The 25,162-nt window shown below is 47.3% G+C and overlaps 1 protein-coding gene across 4 annotated transcripts in view; it reads left to right on the forward strand.

Moving 5' to 3' along the window:
- LOC115635668 (zinc finger protein RFP-like) overlaps positions 1-25,162 on the forward strand; it is a 61,462-nt gene that overhangs the window by 30,920 nt on the left and 5,380 nt on the right. For 2 of the 4 annotated variants that reach the window (XM_030534758.1, XM_030534759.1), the window contains exons 4-7: positions 21,390-21,485; positions 23,527-23,757; positions 24,089-24,111; positions 24,833-24,948. In XM_030534758.1, coding sequence (XP_030390618.1) covers positions 21,390-21,485; positions 23,527-23,757; positions 24,089-24,111; positions 24,833-24,948 — 466 coding nt within the window. Of the gene's footprint in view, positions 1-11,219; positions 12,080-13,760; positions 14,209-21,389; positions 21,486-23,526; positions 23,758-24,088; positions 24,112-24,832; positions 24,949-25,162 lie in introns of those variants that run through there. The other 2 variants (XM_030534756.1, XM_030534757.1) reach the window with 2 other exon arrangements.

A 25,162-nucleotide genomic window follows, 5' to 3' on the forward strand; every position in this document is an offset into this window, starting at 1 on the left:
CCTAACTCAGCATAACCTACTTTAGAACCTTCTGCCCAGTGGTTAGGGAATTCCCCAGTAACGTGGGAGACTCCAGTCTAATTCTTTTCTCTACCTGACCTGGAGAGGTGGTAGATCCCAGTTTAAATCCCTTCTCAGGTGAGTGCCCTAAAGACAGGACTGCAGAATCATTCTCATTCCCTCTGTCCCAATGCATATTTAACTCTTTATAAACTGTGGAAGAGCTTTAACAGGAGAGACTGAGACAGACCCAAGCAGAATATCCCAAAGTCCCTTTGTGGATCTGCACCAAGCTGCAGAATAAAGGTAATTTTAGGGTAACTAACTCCTAACCCCTACGATGAAATAACTCCAAAATTTCACAGCTAACTGTAACTCTGACCCTGATATACCTTAGCCATTTGCTAGGCAATCTGCCTCTGCACATGGATTTGAACGCACTTTGAAAAAAATCTGCATTTAGGTAGAAATGTTCATGCCACCTTGGCTACTGCTCCTCCAACAGCAGGCACTTATCAGTTAGGATGTCGGTTTCCTTCTGAATCTCTTGGGCATCCAGATGGCATGTGTAAATTCTGTCAGCACCCCTGCCTTTCTGCCTGTGACCTACTGAGTGATAATTCTGGGCCTTGGGAATATCAGGAATTGTTCCCCCACCTACCACCATGTTGGTAGAGGTGTGTATGTGATGTGAGGAGATCTAGGGATTAGTTTGAGAAGCATCAGGGATTCATATGTAAGTGGGGGAATGGTCCCACTATTGTGGGGAACTTTCCTGGCTTCTGCACTACCCCGGTGAAGTGGGCTGGTGAAAGGATCTGAGTCCTTGCTCCCACTTCCTTTACCCAGAGGCCTCCCTGTCACTGAGGACTCCCCTTCCACTCTCCTGTCTGGCAGAGTCCTTGTAACCCCAACAAGGCTGGACCCAGGATTCCTGGGGGACTCAACCCCCAACCCTGCTGTGGTCACCTAGGACAGGGGCCAGGGTGTACCCACTCTGGGGTACCCTCTCTGCACTGGGCACCTCCCTGACCCACTGATTATTCCATACAATTTAAAGCAAATACAAGTTGTTTACTTAACAATTAATCTAAAGAAAAGAGTAAGAAAAAATGGGAAAGGTTAAAGGAAAACACATCATCCTGCTCTGTGGCAGGGAATATTACAAACAGTGTCTCTGGACATTAAGGCACTTTGTAGTCTGTTCCTTGTAGGTCCCAGGTCTTCTTCTCAGGCCCTGGCAGTGCTGCAGGGATGCTGCGGATTGGACACTTGCAATGCATCTCAATTATCACTTCAAAGGTTTTTTTTCTCCTGCTGATGATAGCTTATCTCAGTTGATGGGACTCTTCCAGTTGGTATGCATACTTCCACCTTTTCACGTTCTCTGTATGTATAAATATCTCCAGTCTGTGTGTTCCATTCTATGCATTCGAAGAAGCGAGCTGTAGCCCACGAAAGCTTATGCTGAAATAAATTTGTTAGTCTCTAAGGTGCCACAAGTACTCCAGTTCTTTTTGTGGATGCAGAATAACACGGCTGCTACTCTGAAACTTGCAATGGTGGTGGCCACACACCTCCAGGCTTTGGGTAGTGAGACCCTTCTTCCCAGCATCAGCATTCCACCAGGTTAAGATCTCCCTCCCAGTCTGGCCTGCAAGGACCCTTGGCTGGGGGTGTCTTTCTGCACTGGGCCCTTTGCTCAAGGTCCCCCCCTTGGCTGGCCCCAGTTGCTCACCACACCTGGCTGCAGCTCTGTTCCCAGCACAAGATATGCTCTCCCTGGGCTGTGTCTCTGGCTTTGTGGCTGCAGCTCTGGCCCCTCTGGATCTGGCATGGCTCTGCTCTCCTTCTGATCTTAATGTCTAGGTGATGCTCAGATTCAGTAGCCATTGCAGTCCCTCAGAGGCTCCCAGAGCCTATGAGATGCAGCTAGTTTTCAACCTTGCAGGGCTGTCATAAACAGATAGCTAAGGGTTAATGTCTCTTTCACCTGAAACACCTGACCAGAGAACCAATCAGGAAACCGGATTTTTTCAACTTTGGGTGGAGGGAATTGTGTGTCTGAGGGTCTTTGTTTCAGTCTGCCTGCTGTCTCTGAGCTTTGGAGAAGTAGTTCTGTTTTCTAATCTTCTGTTTCTAAGTGTAAGGACAAAGAGATCAGATAGTAAGTTATATGGTTTCTTTTCTTTGGTATTTGCATGAATATAAGTGCTGGAGTGCTTTGATTTGTATTCTTTTTGAATAAGGCTGTTTATTCAATATTCTTTTAAGCAATTGACCCTGTGTTGTATCATCTTAATACAGAGAGAACATTTGTATTTTTTCTTTCTTTTTTATATAAAGCTTTCTTTTAAGACCTGTTGGAGTTTTTCTTTACTTCAGGGAAATTAAGTCTGTACTCACCAGGGAATTGGTGGGAGGAAGAAATCAAGGGGAGAGCTGTGTGTTGGATTGCTAGCCTGATTTTGCATTCCCTCTGGGGGGAATAGGAAAGTACTTTTGTTTCCAGAATTGGGAACAGAGAGGGGGGAGTCTCTGTGTAGTTTCACAGAGCTTGTGTCTGTGTATCTCTCCAGGAGCACCTGGAGGGGGGAAGGGAAAAAGGATTATTTCCCTTTGTTGTGAGACTCAAGGGATTTGGGTCTTGGGGTCCCCAGGGAAGGTTTTTTCAGTGGGACCAGAGTGCCCCAAAACACTCTAATTTTTTGGGTGGTGGCAGCAGGTACCAGGTCCAAGCTGGTGACTAAGCTTGGAGGTTTTCATGCTAACCCCCATATTTTGGACGCTAAGGTCCAGATCTGGGAATAAGGTTATAACAGGAGTGGCAGTGGCGGGATATAGACAGAATCCAGAAGCCAGTAGGAATATTATATTTTTCTTTTCTCTGCTAAGGGCTTTTTAGCAGAGAGAAACAGTTTGGTTTTAAAAGGGAACCAGAGAGAATTTTTTTTTTCTGCTCTCTCTAGCAGTTTGTGGTTTGCATGTTAAGCGAGAAGACTGTTGAGGGTCTTTTGTCATGCAATAGCCCTCCCATTAGGAGGCAAGTACCAGCACTTATATGCATGCAAATAAAGTGGTTTTTCTGGTTTCCCTTCATTGAACATTAGCTAGAGAGAGAAAGGGAAAAAAGCACTGTTGCTAGGCAGACTTCAGGAGGCAACAGAGCCTGCAGTTCAAAAGAGAAACACCGGAGGGCACCCCAACACAAGAAAACAGGAATCATGACTTCTAAGGCAAAAATGGAGGCCGAAGACCAAATCAAAGAAGCTGAACACAGGCGACAACTAGAAATAAAACAAAAAGAGATGGAGCTGAAAGAAAAGGAAGAAAGCATCAAACAGGCAGCCCAAGAGGCAGCACACAAAAGAAAACTAGAAGAAGAAGAGGTGGCCTACCGAAGGAAACAAGCAGAAGATGAGTTGGCCCACAGAAGGAAGCAAGAAGAAGAAGAGGCGGCCCACCGCCGAGACATGGAAAAACAACAAAAAGAAATGGAAAAACAACAAAAAGAGAATGAAGAGAAGGAAAAACAGAGAAAACATGAACTGGAGTTGGCAAAAGCTGGGCTGCATGTGCCAGCCAACCCTAACAACCCATCGCCCATTATTGCTCCACAGCACAGGAAATTTCCCACCTACAAGGCAGGTGATGACACCGAGGCCTTCTTGGAAAATTTTGAAAGAGCCTGTCTTGGGTACAGCATCCCCGAAGACCAGTACATGGTAGAATTAAGGCCACACCTCAGTGGACCTTTAGCAGAGGTGGCAGCTGAAATGCCTAAGCTGCAAATGAATGACTATAAACTTTTTCAAACCAAGGCCAGATACAGGATGGGGATAACCCCAGATCATGCCCGTCGGCGCTTCAGAACCCAAAAGTGGAAACCAGAGGTGTCATTTCCCAAACACACCTACTACATTGCAAAAAACTATGAGGCCTGGTTAACAGGAAACAACATTCAAACCTTGGAAGAACTGAACCTCCTCATACAAATGGAGCAGTTCTTGGATGGTGTTCCTGAAGACATCACACGGTACATACAAGATAGAAATCCCAAAAATATCGCTGAGGCGGGGGAGATTGGAGCCAAATGGATGGAACTGGCAGAAAGCAAGAAAGCTACTGTCAAGGGGAACGATTACACCAGGGGGCACACAGACCATAAACCCTACAACCGAGGACAGCCAAAGACCCTACATACCACCCAAGTAAAGCCACAGATACCCTACTCTTCAACCTCACCAGTCTCCAGTAACTCACCTCGGCCCAGTGACCCATCAGATGGAAGATGCTTTAAGTGTAATGAACCGGGACATATCAAGGCCAACTGTCCCAAGAACACCATGCGAGTGCAATTCATTACACCACCATCACACCAAAGATCCCCAGGCCCAGATGCCTCTCAAATACCCTTGGAGCGAAGGGAAAATTTGAGAGTGGGCGGAAAGAAGGTTACTGCGTGGAGAGACACGGGGGCACAAGTGTCAGCTATCCACCAATCCTTCGTTGACCCCAAATTCATCAACCCAAAGGCCAAAGTTACAATTTACCCCTTCATGTCACAAGCTGTAGACTTGCCTACAGCTCAACTGCCTGTCCAGTACAAAGGCTGGTCAGGAATGTGGACTTTTGCAGTCTATGACAATTATCCTATCCCCATGCTACTGGGGGAAGACTTGGCCAACCAGGTGAGGCGGGCCAAGAGAGTGGGAATGGTTACACGTAGCCAAACCAGGCAAGCTTCCAGACCCATTCCTGTTCCTGAGCCGTCCACAGAGGCCCCGTCTGTGTTACCAGAGACCCAGACAGAGGTAGTGGACCCGGATTCCATGCCTACCACTGAAACAGCCACAGCATCTCCAGTCCCAGGCTCGGAACGGGAACAGCAACCAGCACCAGCAAGTGCAACCACATCTTCAAACTCAATGCCAGAGGGCGCCAGCGAGCCAGAACTGGCAGAAGCAACAGACAGCCATACCCAAAAGGCTCAGCCAGAGCCTGAAATACCCTCAGGTGCACCAGCGGAGAGCGGTTCACCAGCAACGGAAACAACCCCATCACCTACATCGCTTCCAGAGGGACCAAGCCCAAGTCCACAGCCTGAGGAAGAACTGGTGACCCCAGCCTCAAGGGAACAGTTCCAGGCTGAGCAGGAAGCAGATGACAGCCTTCAGAAAGCGTGGGCGGCGGCACGGAGCACCCCACCGCCTCTCAGCTCTTCTAATCGATCCCGGTTTGTTATAAACCAAGGACTTTTATACAAGGAAATTCTTTCTGGTGGACACCGGGAAGAATGGCAGCCGCAAAAACAGTTGGTGGTTCCAACTAAGTACCGGGAGAAGCTCTTAAGCTTAGCCCATGATCATCCCAGTGGCCATGCTGGGGTGAACAGAACCAAGGACCGGTTGGGGAAGTCCTTCCACTGGGAGGGGATGGGCAAGGATGTTGCCAAGTATGTCCGGTCTTGTGAGGTATGCCAAAGAGTGGGTAAGCCTCAAGACCAGGTCAAGGCCCCTCTCCAGCCACTCCCCATAATTGAGGTCCCATTTCAGCGAGTAGCTGTGGATATTCTGGGCCCTTTCCCAAAAAAGACGCCCAGAGGAAAGCAGTATGTACTGACTTTAGTGGACTTTGCTACCCGATGGCCAGAAGCAGTAGCTCTAGGCAACACCAGGGCTAACACTGTGTGCCTGGCCCTAACAGACATCTTTGCCAGGGTAGGTTGGCCCTCTGACATCCTTACAGATTCAGGGTCTAATTTCCTGGCAGGGACCATGGAAAAACTGTGGAAAACTCATGGGGTGAATCACTTGGTTGCCACCCCGTACCACCATCAAACCAATGGCCTGGTGGAAAGGTTCAATGGAACTTTGGGGGCCATGATACGAAAATTCATCAACGAATTCTCCAATAATTGGGACCTAGTGTTGCAGCAGTTGCTGTTTGCCTACAGGGCTGTACCACATCCCAGTTTAGGGTTTTCACCATTTGAACTTGTGTATGGTCACGAGGTTAAGGGGCCATTACAGTTGGTGAAGCAGCAATGGGAGGGGTTTACGCCTTCTCCAGGAACTAACATTCTGGACTTTGTAAGCAACCTACAAAGCACCCTCCGACACTCTTTAGCCCTTGCTAGAGAGAACCTAAAGGATGCTCAAGAAGAGCAAAAGGCCTGGTATGACAGACATGCCAGAGAACGTTCCTTCAAGGTAGGAGACCAGGTTATGGTCTTGAAGGCGCAACAGGCCCATAAGATGGAAGCATCATGGGAAGGGCCATTCACGGTCCAAGAGCGCCTGGGAGCTGTGAACTACCTCATAGCATTTCCCAATTCCTCACTAAAGCCTAAAGTGTACCATGTTAATTCTCTCAAGCCTTTCTATTCCAGAGACTTACAGGTTTGTCAGTTTACAGTCCGGGGAGATGATGCTGAGTGGCCTGACGGTGTCTACTACGACGGGAAAAAAGACGGTGGCGTGGAAGAGGTGAACCTCTCAACCACCCTGGAACGTCTGCAGCGGCAACAAATCAAGGGGCTGTGCACTAGCTTCGCCCCATTGTTCTCAGCCACCCCAGGATGGACTGAACGGGCATACCACTCCATTGATACAGGTAATGCTCACCCAATCAGAACCCCACCCTACCGAGTGTCTCCTCATGCCCAAGCTGCTATAGAACGGGAGATCCAGAACATGCTACAGATGGGTATAATCCGCCCATCTACCAGTGCATGGGCATCTCCAGTGGTTCTGGTACCCAAACCAGATGGGGAAATACGCTTTTGCGTGGACTACCGTAAGCTAAATGCTGTAACTCGTCCGGACAACTATCCAATGCCACGTACTGATGAGCTATTGGAAAAGTTGGGACGTGCCCAGTTCATCTCTACAATAGACTTAACCAAGGGGTACTGGCAAGTACCGCTAGATGAACCTGCCAAGGAGAGGTCAGCATACGTCACCCATGCGGGGGTGTATGAATTCAATGTCCTTCCTTTCGGCCTTCGAAATGCACCCGCCACCTTCCAGAGGCTGGTAGATGGTCTACTAGCTGGACTGGGAGAATTTGCAGTTGCCTACCTCGATGATGTGGCCATTTTTTCAGACTCCTGGCCCGAACACCTACTCCACCTGGAAAAGGTCTTTGAGCGCATCAGGCAGGCAGGACTAACTGTTAAGGCCAAAAAGTGTCAAATAGGCCAAAACAGAGTGACTTACCTGGGGCACCAGGTGGGTCGAGGAACCATAAACCCCCTACAGGCCAAGGTGGATGCTATCCAAAAGTGGCCTGTCCCACGGTCCAAGAAGCAGGTCCAATCCTTCTTAGGCTTGGCCGGATACTACAGGCGATTTGTACCACACTACAGCCAAATCGCTGCCCCATTGACCGACCTAACCAAAAAGACCCAGCCAAATGCCGTTAAGTGGACTGATGAGTGTCAAAAAGCCTTTACCCAGCTTAAGGCAACGCTCATGTCTGACCCTGTACTCAGGGCCCCGGATTTTGACAAACCATTCCTAATAACCACGGATGCATCTGAGCGTGGTATAGGAGCAGTGCTCATGCAGGAAGCAACAGATCACAACTTCCATCCTGTCGTGTTTCTCAGCAAGAAACTGTCTGAGAGGGAAAGTCACTGGTCAGTCAGTGAAAAGGAATGCTATGCCATTGTGTACGCCCTGGAAAAGCTACGCCCATATGTTTGGGGACGGCGGTTCCAACTACAAACTGACCATGCTGCACTAAAGTGGCTTCATACTGCCAAGGGGAACAACAAGAAACTTCTTCGTTGGAGTTTAGCTCTCCAAGATTTTGATTTTGAAATTCAACACATCACAGGAGCTTCTAACAAAGTTGCTGATGCACTCTCCCGTGAGAGTTTCCCAGAATCCAGTAGTTAAAAAGTGTTCTTAAAATGTAAAAGTCTGTTAGTTATATACTTAGTAGTATATGTAAAGGTGCATGTGTTGTATTAATCTGTTTATTTTCAAGTTCTAGAAGGAAATTGCCGCCAGTGAGCTTCCCCACTGTCTGCAATTTGGGGGGCGTGTCATAAACAGATAGCTAAGGGTTAATGTCTCTTTCACCTGAAACACCTGACCAGAGAACCAATCAGGAAACCGGATTTTTTCAACTTTGGGTGGAGGGAATTGTGTGTCTGAGGGTCTTTGTTTCAGTCTGCCTGCTGTCTCTGAGCTTTGGAGAAGTAGTTCTGTTTTCTAATCTTCTGTTTCTAAGTGTAAGGACAAAGAGATCAGATAGTAAGTTATATGGTTTCTTTTCTTTGGTATTTGCATGAATATAAGTGCTGGAGTGCTTTGATTTGTATTCTTTTTGAATAAGGCTGTTTATTCAATATTCTTTTAAGCAATTGACCCTGTGTTGTATCATCTTAATACAGAGAGAACATTTGTATTTTTTCTTTCTTTTTTATATAAAGCTTTCTTTTAAGACCTGTTGGAGTTTTTCTTTACTTCAGGGAAATTAAGTCTGTACTCACCAGGGAATTGGTGGGAGGAAGAAATCAAGGGGAGAGCTGTGTGTTGGATTGCTAGCCTGATTTTGCATTCCCTCTGGGGGGAATAGGAAAGTACTTTTGTTTCCAGAATTGGGAACAGAGAGGGGGGAGTCTCTGTGTAGTTTCACAGAGCTTGTGTCTGTGTATCTCTCCAGGAGCACCTGGAGGGGGGAAGGGAAAAAGGATTATTTCCCTTTGTTGTGAGACTCAAGGGATTTGGGTCTTGGGGTCCCCAGGGAAGGTTTTTTCAGTGGGACCAGAGTGCCCCAAAACACTCTAATTTTTTGGGTGGTGGCAGCAGGTACCAGGTCCAAGCTGGTGACTAAGCTTGGAGGTTTTCATGCTAACCCCCATATTTTGGACGCTAAGGTCCAGATCTGGGAATAAGGTTATAACAAGGGCTCTCTCTGCACATGCTCAATATAATCACTTTTGTGTGGCAGCCATAGGAATCTGAGTGCTCGTCTTATCGGGAGAAGCCAATGGTGATCAGAAAAGGCTAGTGGGTCCCGTGGGGGTAAGCCTCCAGTGAGTGAGACACAGATGCAAAATGCTCAGCCCTGGGCTTTTCCCTATTAGTGGACACAAAAATGTTGGTAGAAGCCATCCACTTTTGGAAAAGCTGTTTTATTCAGGGAGCTATAGCTTGTTCTCCTGGGTGAATTCTGCACCAAAAAATTGTACAAACAATATATAAAAATTCTGAAAAAAGTTTGCATATTTTTTTTGTCAAAATAATACAATATAATCATGCCACTTTCAATTATTTTGTTAATTTATTTCAAAATACCTGTCTAAGTACATCTGTAACCATACAGACAACAAGAAAAAAGATTAGGGAGAGAGAGAGAAATAGATTCCTTACTAGGCATATTAATACATAACTTTGAGTAATAATTCATTTAAACTACAATACAGATACATATTTCCTGCACCCCTCAGAAGCAGTACAAAGACTTGTGGAGTCAGGGGTAACAGAAGAGCTGAGGGAGAGCGAAGAAGCCTGGGAGCGAACCTGGAGGGTTGTTGGGTGTGAGTGGGAGAAGTATGGAACAGGTTTCTTTTGCAGGTGGGGGAGAGGTTATTAGGGAATTGAGGAGTCTCCTCCATGCAGACCCTGGCTGACCCCTAGCCTCTCCCATTAAGGCAGGCACCTCTGCCCTTGTCCCTGTCCCACATCCCTGTTTATCCCTGCAGCCCCCACCCCTATCCCCACGTATCCCTGCAGCCCCCTCCCATTCAGCCCCTGGCTCAATGCTATCACTCCACTAGTTCCTGATCCCACACCCCAGTCTGTCCCCCCACTAGCCCTTCTGAATCCCAGTCTGTGACCCCTCCCCCTCAGCAGCCCCATGTGCCCCACTCTGTCTCTTCTTACTTGGTTCTGCTGTGAGGAATGCAGCCTTTCCGCCCAGCTGGCTGCCCTCTCATCTGGCACTGCAGAAATTTCTGGTGGGCAAAAGGTGTAACAGCAGCACCTCTCCAGAAGAATCTACATTCTGAGGAGAAAAAAAAAATCTCTGGGGACAATGAATTCAGTGTGCGCGCATTGGCACAGAATTCACTAAAAAGTAATCTTGAGAACCTTTCATCAAATGGCCTCAAATTTGGACCACTAGTCCAAACCTGCTCTTCCACAAGGCACTCCAAATATCAAGGCAATCTGAGGAACTGTGTTGATTAAAAATAGTCAAGTTTTAAACAGAAAGCTGGTCTCAACCTCAACTCTACTCATCTCAGTGGTCCTCTATAATAAGGGAGGTGAGGTGAAAGCACTCTCCCTTCTCCTCCATCCATGGTATGTGCAGCTAAGCAGGCACTTAACTCTTTGTGGGGAAGTTTTAGCACATGCCCCCTTCATTGGCATCTCTCATTGGCTAGCTTAAGTGGCTTCCCAGCCAAAGTGCTGGATTTTGTGGATCACAGTCTTAGGGTGTGTCTAGACTAGAGCAGCCCTGTGCCACTGTAGCTCTGTAAGGTAGACACTTCCTACATCAATAGAAGGGGTTATTCCATCAATACAGCAGTTAATCCACCTCTGTGAGAGGCGGTAGGTAGGTCAACAGAAGAATTCTTCCATTTACCTAGCTGCGGCTACATGAGGGGTTAGATCAAAATAACTGTCACACAGGATGTGGACATTTTCACAGCAGTGAGTAATACAGTTAAGTTTTAGGTGTAGGCCAGGCCTCAGGAAGAATAAGGGAATGTCTACACTACAGCGGCAGAGCTACATCGCTACAGCTGTGTTACTGAAGTGCTGTAATATAGATGCTTCCTACATTGACGGAAGTGGTTTTTCCATCACCCTTTCTGAGAGGCGGTAGCCAGGTCAATGGAAGAATTCCATTGTCTACACTGAGGGTTAGGTCAATCTAGCTGTGGCACTCAGGGCACACTATTTTTCACGGGCCTGAATAAGCTAACTAGGTTAATCTACATTTTAAATCACAGGCACTGACTTTTCATTGTGCCAGGGGGTGCTCCACCCCCGACTCAGCCCCAGGGCCTGCCCTTACTCCACCCCTTCTCCCAAGGCCCCACCCTCACCCTATCTCTTCCCACCCCCGCTCCACCCCAGCCCCACCTCTTCCCTCTCTGTTCTGCCTCCTTCCCCAATCATGCTGTGTCCTTGCTCCTCCCCCTCCCTCCCAGCCTCCTGTACACTGCAAAACAGCTGATCGTGGCAGGTGAGATGTGCGGCGATAGAGGGGAGGCACTGATCTGCGGGGCCTGCTGGGGAGGTGAGGGAAGCTGATGAGGGGCTGCTAGTGGGTGCTCAGCACCCATCATTTTTCCCCATAGATGTTCCAGCCCCAGAATATCCACGGAATCAGCGCCTATGTTTTAAATGTTTGCCAAGCCTAAGGGGCGGTTCCCTGGACCTAGCTGAAAATACAGTGTCTGAGGGATTGACTGGCAGCTTTCCGTGTGCTGACAGCCAAGAGAAGCAGTCATGAGTCTGATCCTGGCAGGAAATGGAGACAGAGCTTGCTTCAGGCACAGGGTTCCCTGGAAAAGCAGGTGTAGACTTCTGAGTAAGGAAACTGCCTGCTGCTGTTTGTTTGTACTGTCTTCAGGGCACAGGAATGTGTGGGACATTGTCTGTAAATAATAATGACTGCACAAAAGAAATATGTGATTTTTATAATCAATTTCTCCTCCGAAGGGAAGAAAGGAGCGAGGCCCCAAACACTGGCTAACTCCTCAGGTCAAAGGAGCAATGGTACGACCTGGGTCAGAATCTAGACCTATGGCAGCAAATGCGTTGCTGGGAAACATTTGTGGGGAGCTCCAGCGGCAAACAGCCTGTGCAGGGGAGTAGATTGCTGCTCATTGTGGACTTCAACATACCTAGCTTTGTGTCCTGAGCAGTCCTTATTGTTCCTTCTCTCAGAGCTGACACTTCTTTCCCCAGAGTCAGACAAACCAAAACATGGATCCCTGGCTTGTGTTCCCCCCCAGGAGAACCAGTACACGTAGTGATTATGAGCTCAGTATTGACCCAAGGAGAAAAAAATTATGGGAGGAGACTGGAACAGCTGGAATGGGGTGGGGGTGGGTAGGATTGTTACTTTTCCTTCTGTCTATGGAGTTTTACAAAGTTTATAACTAAAATCTTTTTTCTAGCTCTTAGCTGGTGTTTTGAATGGGCTGGGCTGTAACCTTTAGACTGCGATGTCATAAATCTTAAAAGATTTACCATAAAATCACCCTTCAGCTCAAGGGTTGCTGCTGATGAATGAGTTGTTGCTGTTTTCATGCCTTATCACTAGTGCACACAAACTGACCTTAACCAATGGAGCCCCTGTATCCCAGCTGGTCCCAGGCAGGTGACTAGATGTTCAGCAAGACACAGCCAAGCAAAGGCTCCTCTGCCCACACATTGTCACTATCATGACTACAGGGGGAAGGGTAGCAACCTTTATCTATCCTTGGCAACTGTACTGGGTTGCCTTACCTGTTAAGCAGTTCAAATAACCTAGTTGGCACCTGACCAGAAGGCCCAATGAGAAAATAAGATACTTTCAAATCTAGTGGGGAAGGATTTTGTTGTTGTCCTGTGGGTTGTTCCCTCTCCGGACAGAGAGAGAAGCCAAGAAGGTACAACATCTCCTGAAAATATACCTGGAATAATCCATCTAAAGCCACAGAAACTATGAGTAGAGCAAGGAAATCCATTAGGTTGTCTTTTGTTTTGGCTTGTGAATTTTCCTATGCTACAGGGGTAGTTTCATTCCTTTTTTTGTAACCGTGAAGCTGAGCCCAGAGGGGAATCCTCTGTGTTTTAAATCTTTTTATTACCTTGTAAAGTTACCTTCCATCCTGGTTTTGCAGATGTAATTCTTTTACTTTTTTCTTTATAAATAAAGTTCTTCTTTTAAGAACCAGATTGATTTCAGTGTCCTGAAGACAAAGGGTCTGGTCTGTGCTTACATTGCTAAGGCAACTGGTTGATAGTTTATTCTCAAGCTCCCCAGGAAATGGGGTGAAGGGGCTTGGGGGAATATTTTAGGGGGATAAGGATTCCCAGTGACCCTTCCCTGAATATTTTGTGTAAATCACTTGGTGGTGGCAGCAATATCAGACTAAGGAATTAGTGCTTTAGAGAAGGTTTAACCTAAGCTGGTAAAATATAAGGTTAGGAGATTTTTCATTCGGGTTCCCACATCTGTGCCCCAGAGTTCAGAGTGTGGGGGGGAACCCTGACAGTCACTGAAATAACTCAGTGGTGTTTAGTTCCCACTTGCTATTGTTTCAATGCAAGTCTGTGGTTGGCTCTGGATGCCCTCGTTGTGAATTAAGAATTCCTAGTTTGATAGAGGACAAGCACCTGGGAGGTGGGATACACAGTTTGTGTAGATGTACATGTTTTGATTCTGCTGGAGCGAGCACACTACCAATAGCAATGTGGCTGGAGCAGCAAGATGGTGGCTTGTGCTAGCCACTGGAATACAATCCAGCCCGATCCCCTGGACATGTATTGTGTAGACAGACCCTGAGTTTAAGCTTTTGTGTTCTTGTCTGGTTGTGTCCTTTCCCTCTTTTCATTTCACTCCCTTTCTGCTTCTTTACACCCCACTGCTCCCATTCCTTGCCTATGGAGTTCCTGCTTCCTTCTTTCCTTATCTTTCTCCTTCTCCTCCTTCTGGCCTCTCCTTTATCTTCACTTCATTTTGCACCTGATATGAGGTGGAACAAGCACCTCCCATTATCAGCAAAACCATTTCTGATGCAGAGAGAACAGAAGACCAGATATCCCAGCAGCCATGGCCTCAGGGACTCCTGTACAGGAAATCCAAGAGGAAACCAAATGTCCCATCTGCCTGGAATATCTGACAGACCCAGTGTCCATACACTGGGGGCACAATTTCTGCCGAGTCTGCATTACTCAGTACTGTGGTACATGGACAAAGGGGGACTATGACCCTGTGTGCTGCCCCAACTGCAGAGCCCGAATCCGGAAAGTGAGTCTCCGGAATAACTATCAGCTAGCAAATATAGTGGAAAAAATCAAACAACTAGATTTAAAACCAGGAAAAGAGAATTTGTGTGAGAGTCACAACAAATCCCTGGATCTGTTCTGTGAAGAGGAGTTGGAAGCCGTGTGTGTGGTTTGTGAGAGATCCCCCGAGCACAGATCTCACAAGGTGCTTCTCATGGAGGAGGCTGCCCCGAAATATAAGGTAGGAAACATTGTGGATCTGGGTTAATCCAATCCTTTCCTTTTCAGACTAAGTCTTTCAGAGCCCCAGAATCTCCCAGTTTCCTAGATTTTCTCCCCTGATCTCTGGATCGACCTAAATCTCTCCTCTGCGGGGAGCCCTGGCCACTGATGCTGCTTCAGCTTGTCAGCCCTGCACTGTTCATTAGGGAGACAAGGGAACTAGAGCTCTGTATGAGGCACTTTCCTCAACACAGGATTGAAGCAAGATGTGTCCATGCTGTTGCCAGGCCAGGAATAGAGGGAATGAGCTGCTCCCACCACATCCCTGACAGCCCAGGCACTGCCATCAGGGTGTTATTATTAATCATGGACACAGCCCGGGGAGCTGTGGGGAGCCATGGACCCTCCACATGCCTGGGTGGAGGGGCCCCGAGAGCAGCCTCCGGCCCATGTCCCTGGCCCCCAGGTCCCCCACCCAGGGCATGTGGAGGGACTGCAGCTCCTCGTAGCTGCCTGCGTGGCTATTCCCCTGACCTGGCTCTGGCTTCCAGCCTGGCCAGTGGGTGCAGCCTTGGGGGCCAAAGAGCTGCAGCCGGTAAGAGCCACGCAGGCAGCTGTGGGGCGCTGCAGACCCTCCACTTGTGCAGAGTGGGGAGTCCGAGAGGTGGACACATGGGCCAGGCAGGTGGAGGGGCCCTGGCCCAACAGCTTGGCTCAGGGGAAGAGGCGGGACAGGGTGGGGCCTTGCCCCTCCACCTTTAGGAAGAATCTGTTGCCCCTGGTAGAACGTCTATACGTGAGTGGGTTTAAGCACAGGTACTCTGGGCTCTTCCCTAGGGACCCATTTCTGGAGTCACATGATTAAAACAGATCCTCAGGTTTCAGAATAAAAAAATCAGCCACCAAAAAGTAACTTTCTAGCCCATATGATTGACAAGAAAAGTTTGAAAATATGTCACAAGCATAACTGATATAGTGACGTGTGACTGAGTCTGTAGAGAGCCTGAGTTAATAGCTCTGAGAAGGGGAAACTGCCCTACACATCTCAATATGATGTTCACTCCAGCAACTACTGCTATGATCCTTATCCCGCTCTCCCCAGCTAGGGGTTCTGTGTGTGAAGCAGGCGGGAAAGAAGGCCCAGTTTACTATCCCAAGAAAATAAACAGGATACACAAATCTGTGCTGGGTGCTTACATGAACTGAGGTCCCTGCCCCAAAGAGCTTGCAGTGTATATAAATGAGTATACAAATTTCCCTTCCCTCCAAACAAGCTTTTGTATGTGTCATTTATTTTCTTTTCAAACATAATCTGAGCACTTTCTGAATTTTCTACTGTACTCAGATTGCATTTACCCAAAAGGAAGAATTGCCCTTTGACAGAGGCAGATTGTAGCACTATGACCCTTCTAAAAAATCATATTTCTACCTAGTGTCATGTTTGAATGCTGTGTCTGTGTATTACTCGGGTTCAATGGCTGCAGATTTGTCCTTTGAACCTCTCAGGTCTGTGAGTCATTGTTAGCTAGCTTTCAACCCCCTGAACTTCTCTCTTTCCACGTGCTCAGTGTAGTTCTTTGGTGTTTTTACCTTTAGCAAACAGCAAAGGGAAACACCCAGTGGTGTTGCCGGTGGGGTATATTTCTGAGCTCAGGAACATGAACCTTATCCTGTTACACTGCCCAGAGGGAGCCATGGCTGTGGACAACTGGGTGGAAAGTCTCCAGGATGAAGTTACATATCCCATATGTCTGGAGTATTTCGCAGAACCTGTCACTCTGGAGTGTGGGCACAATTATAGCCAAGCCTGCTCAGCCTGTGCTGGGAGGGATCCGATACAGCCATCTCCTGCCCTCAGCAGAGATAGATTAAGATTTATTGGGGACCTGGGCACAAAGAACATTTGGGCCCACCTCACTCTGGTGGCTGAAGGGAACCGGAACCAGAACCAGGGGGGTAGCCATAGCACCCCACTTTCAGAGGTGACACATATCTGTGGCTAGTGGGGGGCACAAATGAAAGATCTTGGGAGTCACGTGATTTCTGATTTCTCGGGACCACTCTGGCACGGATATCCAGCATTGAGGAGGCAGCACACCCCCTGGCAGTGGCTCTCTCAGTGTGTCCCTGCAACCTGGGGAGGGAGGGAGGAAGCAGCAGGGTGGCTGGCTGCATTATCATAGCACCTGGGCACCTCCGTCAAGGACCAGGACCCCATTGTGATAGCCGCTGGCTGACTGAGCTGCTCCCGACACCACATGGAGCTGCTTTGCCTTCCCTGCTCCTGGCATCCCACTCTATGCCTCTGCCTCCAGCCCTGACTCACCTCAGTGGATTGTCTTTCAAGCAGGTAGCAGCACTGGGACTTCAGCACCAGGGAAGGTGAAACAGCCCCATGTGGCAGGGGAGGAGCTCAGCTGGCAGCCATCTCCTGCTGCTTCCTCCTTCCCTCCCCAAGCTGCGGGGACCCAGTGAGAGCACTGCTGCCAGGCAGAGTACTGCCTCCTCGCTGCTGGCCGTCCCCACCAGAAGAATCCCCAGAAATCTGTGGGGCATGTGACCCCTCATGCCTCCACCATGCATTGCCTCCTTATCCTCGGGCAGGCATGGAGCGCGGTGCAGGGACTGTGCCAGCCTCTTCCTGGTCATGGGAGGGACTGAGGTGGGCCTTAGGACCCCCCCCACACACATGATGGGGCCCTGCCTCCTGCTCTTCCTCTCTCCCCAAGGATCCCTAAGAGCTACCCAGGGAGCCCGGGCTGCTGTGGGGAGCTCCAGACCCTCCACCTGCCCTGAGTGTGTGCCTAGGGTGGGGACACAGGCAAAGGGCTGCCTCCCCCCCAGCAGGTGGAGGGTTCAGGCTCCCCACAGTAGCCTGGGCTCCCTGGGTGGCTCTTACCTTGGCCTGGCTCCAGCTTCTGGCCTGGCCAGCAGGGATGGCCTGTGGGGGAACAGGAGGGGCAGAGGGCAGGGCCACAATTCTGGTGCTGGTGGCCCTCCTCCCTCCTACACAGGTTCTGGTGCTCCTGGGGGCCCCAAGTTGGTTGAGGTCCCATGGGCCAGTGTGTTAATCTGCCACTGGCCCTCAGTAAAGAGAAACTGCAACAGAGAAACCTCAGGTCAAACAGGCAGCTCATGAAAGACATAGAAACAGCTAAGTTTAGAGGCAGCAAAAGGCTCGGGAGGGGAGAGGGAGTGCAGGGAACACCAGGAGCCTTTGAAACTGTTCTGTGAAGAGGATCAAACTTTTATCTGACTGATTTGCTATCTGTCATGAGCTCACATGGTGGTTCCCTTAGAGGAGACTGCCTAGGAGTACAATGTAAGGAATTGCTGTTAAGTTGAGTAACTTTAGATTTTGGATATCTTTTTAAGCTATTAATCAGAGTAATAACTTTGGATTTTATTTACAGATTAATTTTATAGCAAGTTGCCTATCACAGCTAGTGGTGTAACTGCATCTCTGAGTTCTGTAAAGCCTCCATTGTATGAAACATGCTATAAAAAATAAATTATGCAGCATCAGGACTTTACCGATGTAGAATGAAAGAAACCTTCCTCTGAGAAGTTGAATTATTTTCCAAACCATTTCCCACTATGGGTCATTTGATCTAAAAGATGTGGAGGAAACCCAGTGTAACTGCATTATTCTGCTTTGTAAAGCCTTCGCTATAACAAGTAAATTATATGGCAGTGTGGCAAGAAAGGCAAAAAGCCCTGAAGAATTAAAGATGTCTGATGTGAGAGAATTTCTTTCTGGGAAGCTGGTTCCTTTTCAAACCTAGCTCCCAATGGTGACATAAGGGAACTTTCTACAGAACAGAAGTTGTTAAATGACCACTGAGGTTTAAATCACGAGTTACAGGCCAGTCTGTGTGAGAGTGTTCCCTTCAGCTAGCCAAAGTTCCCTTCCCAACAGCTAGCCAAAGACTCCAAAAGTAACAGCAAAACATTTTTTTAAATACATCAGAAGCAGAAAGCCTGCTAAACAACCAGGGAGGCCACTGGACGATCAAGATGGTAAAAGGAGCACTCAAAGACGATAAGGCCACTGCAGAGAAACTAAATGAATTATTGGCATTGGTCTTCACTGTTGAGGATGCGAGGGAGATTCCCAAACATGAGCCATTCTTTTTGGGTGACAGATCTGAGGAACTGTCCCAAATTGATGTGTCATTAGAGGAGGTTTTGGAACAAATTGATAAACTAAACAGTAATAAGTCTCCAGGACCTGATAATATTCACCCAAGAGTTCTGAAGGAACTCAAATGTGAAATTGCAGGACTACTAACTGTCATCTGTAACCTATCGTTTAAATCAGCTTCTGTACCAAATGACAGGAGAATAGCTAATGTGATGCCAATTTTTAAAAAGGGCTCCAGAGGTCACCCTGACAATTACAGGCCAGTAAGCCTCGCTTCAGTATCAGACAAATTGGTTCAAACTATTGTAAAGAAAAAATTGTCAGACATATAGATGAACATACTTTGTTGGGAAATAGTCAACATGTTTTTTTTAAAGGGAAATCATGCCTCACCAATCTACTAAAATTCTTTGAGGGGGTCAACAAATATGTGGACAAAGGAGATCCAGTAGATATAGAGTATTTAGATTTTCAGAAAGCCTTTGACAAGGTCCCTCAGCAAAGGTTCTTAAGCAAAATAAGCAGTTGTGGGATAAGAGGGAAGGTTCTCTCATGGACTGATAACTGGTTAAAAGATAGGAAACAAAGGGTAGGAATAAATGGTCAGTTCTCCAGAATGGAAGAGGTAAATAGTGGTGTCCCCCAGGGATCTGTACTGGGCCCAGTCCTATTTAACATACTCATAAATGATCTGGAAAAAGGGGTAAACAGTGAGGTGGCAAAATTTGCTGATGATATAAAACTACTCAAGATAGTTAAGTCCCAGGCAGACTGTGAAGAGCTACAAAAGGATCTCACAAAACTGGGTGACTGGGCAACAAAATGGCAGATGAAATTTAATGTTGACAAGTGCAAAGAATGCACATTGGAAAACATAATCCTAACTATACATATACAATGATGGAGGCTAAATTAGCTGTTATCACTCAAGAAAGAGATCTTGGTGTCATTGTGGATAGTTCTCTGAAATCATCCACTCAATGTGCAGTGGCAGTCAAAAAAGCAAACAGAATGTTAGGAATCATCAAGAAAGGGATAAATAATAAGACAGAAAATATCATATTGCCTCTGTATAAATCCATGTTATGTGTACACCTTGAATACTGCGTGCAGTTGTGGTCGCCCCATCCCAAAAAAGTTATATTGGAATTGGAAAAGGTTCAGAAAAGGGCAACAAAAATGATTAGGGGTATAGAACAGCTTCCGTATGCGGAGAGATTAATAAAACTAGGACTTTTCAGCTTGGAAAAAAGATGACTATGGGGGGATATGATTGAGGTCTATAAAATCATCACTGATGTGGAGAAAATAAATAAGGAAATGTTATTTACTCTTTCATATAATACAAGAACAAGGGTCCACCAAATGAAATTAATAGGTAGCAGGTTTAAAACAAGCACAAGAGAATATTTTTTCACACAATGCACTGTCAACCTCTGGAACTCCTTGCCAGAGGGTGTTGTGAAGGCCAATACTATAACGGGGTTCAAAAGGGAGCTAGATAGATTCATGGAAGATAGGCCCATCAATGGCTATTAGCCAGGATGGACAGGAATGGTGTCCCTAGCCTCTGTTTGCCAGAAGCTGGGATTGGGTGACAGGGCATAGACCACTTGCTGATAACCTGTCTGTTCATTTCTTTGGGGCACCTGTCATTGGCCAGGATACTGGGCTTGGTGTACCTTTGGTCTGACCCAATATGGCCATTCTTATGTTCTTCAGGGTGGAGACTAGGAAATTACAAGCTGTTGTTGTTACTGATTTGTAACATGCTTTTTATTAGTAGTAGTTTCGCCTCTGTATCCCCAACAGACCAAATGAGATCTGACTGTGATTGTGCTGGGCCCTGCACAAAACCCAGTGAGGGTTAGATTCTAAACAAGACAGACAAAGGGTGGGAGGGGAACAGAAGCACCGAGAGGAGCAGTTACATTCCCAGTGTCACCCAGCAGGTCAGTGGTAGAGTTGGGAATAGAACCCAGGTCTTTCAAGGACTAGATCAGGGCCCTAACCACTAGGCCTTGCTGCATCCCCAGCAGCACTGAGCAATGATGAAATGTGGCCATTAAAAGGTAAAGACGCTGTGATAAATGTCTCAAGCCCAACACAGAGAGGAGATTTCTCACTGGGATGCTGTACTCATGTTTGCTCCATGAGGGCTCACATTCAAATACCACTAGAGGTGGTCACTGTGTTAAACACCATGTGGACCCCTAGCACCTTGAGTCCACACACAAAAGAGCTCTAGACAGTGCAGGTCCATGCTAATTACCACCTAGAATTAGACTTGTCTGCAGCAAAGCTACTTCTGGGCAGTGCTGACCTGTGCCAGGGTCAGAAGGGACCTCAGGAGGTCATCTAGTCCAACTCCTTGCTCAAAGCAGGGCCAATCCCCGACTAAATCATCCCAGCCAGGGCTTTGTCAAGCCTGACCATAAAAACCTTTAAGGAAGGAGATTCTATCACTTCCCTAGGTAATCCATTCTAGTGCTTCACCACCCTCCTAGTGAAAAAGTTTTTCCTAATATCCAACCTATACCTCCCCCACTGCAACTTGAGACCATTGCTCCTTGTTCTGTCACTTCGTTCGTTTAATCTTCTCAAAAGTAAATTTATTGACTCACCACCATGTGGCTCCAGTTAGTTGGTGCGTGCTGTACTACTAATTTATTAATAAGTACCAGTCAAGCTTGGATAATTGAGGTCTCTCTCTGATTACTGAAAGGACTGAAACTGATTTGGAAACAAGTCTGAATATGACACACTTCAAGTCTCCAGTTTCATCTACTCTGTGGCCCTGATGTCATGAACAGATTAGGATCAAGTCATCTTGTGTTTTGGGTGGAAGAACAAACCCCTACACACCTTTCTCAGTGTTCAAAATGATAGCTCAGTGGTTTGAGCATTAGCCTGCTAAATCCAGGGTTGTGAGCTCAATCCTTGAAGGGAGCCATTTAGGAATCTGGAGATTGGTCCTGCTTTGAGCAGGAGGTTTGATTAGATGACTTCCTGAGGTCCAATCTAACCCTGATATTTTATAATTTCTTATCCTACAGGAAAAATGTCAGGTGCATTTGAAGACTCTGAGGAAAGAAAGAGAAAAGTTGCTTGGATTTAAAGTGACTGGAGAGGAGAAAAGCCAGGAGAAACTGGTAGGTGCCTGTTGTTATTAACCTGAGGAGACATGTGGTGAGAGATTTGTTTGTCCGTAGATTCCTCTGTGACCTTGGTAAATATGGGCATGGGTATATTTCTCCATGATCCTAGATTTTTTTGTGTTAGGTTCATGTGCAGAATCTAAGCTTTTATTTCAGTTGAGTTAATTTCTAGCCCTTGTGGCTTTCAGTGTATCTGTGTCATTTCTTGCATTGTTGGATTATGTGATTCTTTTTCACCCGGACATCTCTGTCAGTGTAATGCCGAGTCCTGCCTCCTGCTGCCCTGGATCTCCATTCTCACAGGTCATTGATAACACAATGTCCTAATCATGTCAATCATGGAAACATCCCTTTTCAGAGGTACTGGAGCTAAAATAAAAATGTGTGAGAGAATCCTCTCCCAAGTAGAGGAGAGGTAGATAAGCTGGAGGGTAGGGATAGGGTTCAGAGTTACCTAGACAAATTGGAGGATTGGGCCAAAAGAAATCTGAGGTTCAACAAGGACAAGTGCAGAGTCCTGCACTTAGGACGGAAAAATCCCATGCACCGCTACAGGCTGGGGACCGACTGACTAAGCAGCAATTCTGCAGAAAAGGACCTGGGGAATACAGAGGATGAAAAGCTGGATGTGAGCCAACAGTGTGCCCTTGTTGCCAGGAAGGCTAACGGCATATTGGGCTGCAGTAGTAGGAGCATTGCCAGCAGATTATTCCCCTCTATTCAGCACTGGTGAGGCCACATCTGGAGTATTGTGTCCAGTTTTGCCCCCCCGCTACAGAAAGGATGTGGACAAATTGGAGACAGTCCAGCGGAGGGCAAGGAAAACGATCAGGGTGCTGGGGCACATGAGTTACAAGGAGAGGCTGAGGTAACTGGGCTTGTTTAGTCTGCAGAAAAGAAGAGTGTGTGTGTGTGGGGGGGGATTTGATAGCAACCTTCAACTACATGAAGCGAGGTTCCAAAGAGGATGGAGCTTGGCTGTTCTCAGTGATGGCAGATGACAGAACAAGGAGCAAAGGTCTCAAGTTGCAGTGGGGGAAGTCTAGGTTAGATATTAGGAAACACAGTTCTATAGGAGGGTGGTGAAGCACTGGAATGGGTTACTTAGGGAGGTGGTGGAATCTCCTTCCTTAGAGGTTTTTAAGGCCCAGCTTGACAAAATCCTGGCTGAGATGATTTGGTTGGTGTTGGTCCTGCTTTGAGCAGGGGGTTGGACTAGATGACCTCCTGAAGTCTCTTCCAACCCTAATTTTCTATGATTCTGTGATTCTAAGTAACCACAGGATAGAATCAAGTGTCAGAAATCTTAGGGCTTTACAAAGAAGTTCTGTTTACTGAACAATCAGCAGGGCAAGGGTCAAATAAAGGACCCAAGGCACGGGTAGCACATAATGAAAGTTGGGGGAAGCTAAGCCTTCACAAACGTCACTCGCCCGGGGGAGGGTGGGAGGGCAGTGGTGGATTACTGTATGTGCCCACAGGGCCAATGCCCAGGGACTGTGGCCAACCACAGAAAAGTTTCCCCCTGCCATGGTGCCAAGCCTGGAAGAGCTCTTATTCCCCGATTTGTAGGGGGAGGAGTGGGCAGAAAGGAGTGAGTGGGGGGCAGGATCTCAGGAGAAAGAGGTGGAGTGGGGCATGGCCTTAGGACAACAGGCGGAATGGGGTGGAGCCATGTATGGGGCTGCGGGCGGAAGGGGCAAAACAGGGGACAGGCTCAGAACTCTGTCCAGGGCCAAGCCCTGAGCCCCCACCCATGACTCTCAGCTACCCTTTCCTCTTCCCCCTCCCACTACTCTAGCCAGGGCCATGAGGAGGAGGAACCAAGCTCTCTGCTGCTACCCCTGGCCAGGGCCATGGGAGGCGTGGGGCTGAGAGCAGAGACCAGGGACATGGCCTCAGCTGGAAGAGGTGGAGCCTTGGTTGGAAGAGGCAGGGCAAGGACCTAGCCTTTCCAAGGGGAAGCTTCACCCACCACCCATGACTCCATGCTGCCTCCATGTCCCTCACCAGCCCTTTCCCTATTGATTTACAGAAACAGATACAAAAGGAGAGGCAGAAGATCATTTCTGAATTTCAGCAACTGCTGCAGTTCCTGGAGGAACAAGAGCAACTCCTGCTGGCCCAGCTGGAAAAGCTAGACAAGGAGATTGTGAAGATACAGAATGAAAATATCACCAAACTCTCTGAGGAGATTTCCCGTCTCAGTGAGCTGATCAGTAAGATGGAGAGGAAGTGTCAGAAACCAGCAACTGAATTCCTGCAGGTGAGAATGAGTTAGAAATACTCTAGATCCCAACACAGGGATAGGACTGCTCCTAAAACATAGGCACATGAGTCCAGCAGTTAGAGACCACAGTGTATCTCACTCAGTATGTGCTTGGCTGAATTATGAATGAATATTGTTCTTTGCAGTAACAGACCCATAGATATTAGAGATTGAAACGCCCCATTAGTTCAGGGAATCCATGGTCCTGGAGTCAGGACAGGGCCTCTTTTCCCCATACTTGCAAAATCCCTTCCTTGGAATGTTAAGCGTGGCTCAGATGGGACTGAAATTCTCTCTCTCTCTCTCTCTCTCCCCCCCCTCCCCAAAGGATGTCAGAAATACTTTGAGCAGGTAGGTGGCTTTCTTTCACTCCCCCTCACACTTCATAATGCTGGAAAGGAATTTGGAGATGATATTACCAACATATCTCCCCAGGGTTCTACAGCAAAATGTGGGGGGAAGGTTGCATTTTGGATATAAATCTCTCTGATCAACTTAATCCTGAGGTTCTCACCTTTTTACAGAAGACTCTGGAATTGCCTATTAAATGGAAAAGAAATGATATTCTAGAGAAGTCATATCTCTGGGGGACTGGATGCATCAGAATTAGGGAGATGGAATATGGGACTTTCACTACTGGGGCACTGGTTACCATTCAACCCATGGCAGCAGTGATCAAGTTTTTCCCACCTGAGGACTGTTTGGAGACCTGGATGGAATGAGCTGGGCAGAAGAGAGTTGGTGAATCAATCTTTAGTGGGAAGATTTCTACAGCACTTGACATGGGAACCTCCTGTCCATCAGAGGGTGGAGGCCAAGGGGTGAATTGGCCACGGAGACTCAATTCCCCTTTTATCCCCAAAACTGGTCTCTCCAGGCCAGAGTTGAAGAACATTAATGGGACCTTTGAGGGGGAGGTTGCACTGCCATGGCCTGTGTTGCATCTGCTCTGAGATTGGGAGAAGTAGAGGAATTCTAACTCCAGGCCCATTATTAGAGCAGCAACTCACTAGCAAGAACTAATAACGAGTCACTAAATGAAATATAACCACATTAAACTGTTTCTGTCCAGGTGTGAGAAGGGGAAGTTCCAGCAGCCATTGGAGATTTCTCCTGAACTGGAAAAGAGACTCAGTGACTTCTTCCAGAAAACTATTGCTCTAATGAAGACTCTGAGGGAATTCAAAGGTACTGAGAAGAAATGTAGGGTAGGGAAATCAGATAAGCCTCTGAGACTGTGGCAGGAGAAAAGCTCTGGCTAATTAGTTCATAATTAGATTATGCTTCTATTTAATTGCTGGTGCCATGCACTTGGGGTCCAAGACACTCAGGGTTATGAATTCAAACCTTTATTTATACAAAAAGCAAGCCTTTATTTATAGAAAAAGCAATTATAATTAGT

The sequence above is a fragment of the Gopherus evgoodei genome, chromosome 15, assembly GCF_007399415.2.
Source record: "Gopherus evgoodei ecotype Sinaloan lineage chromosome 15, rGopEvg1_v1.p, whole genome shotgun sequence".
NCBI classification, from domain to species: Eukaryota; Metazoa; Chordata; order Testudines; family Testudinidae; genus Gopherus; species Gopherus evgoodei.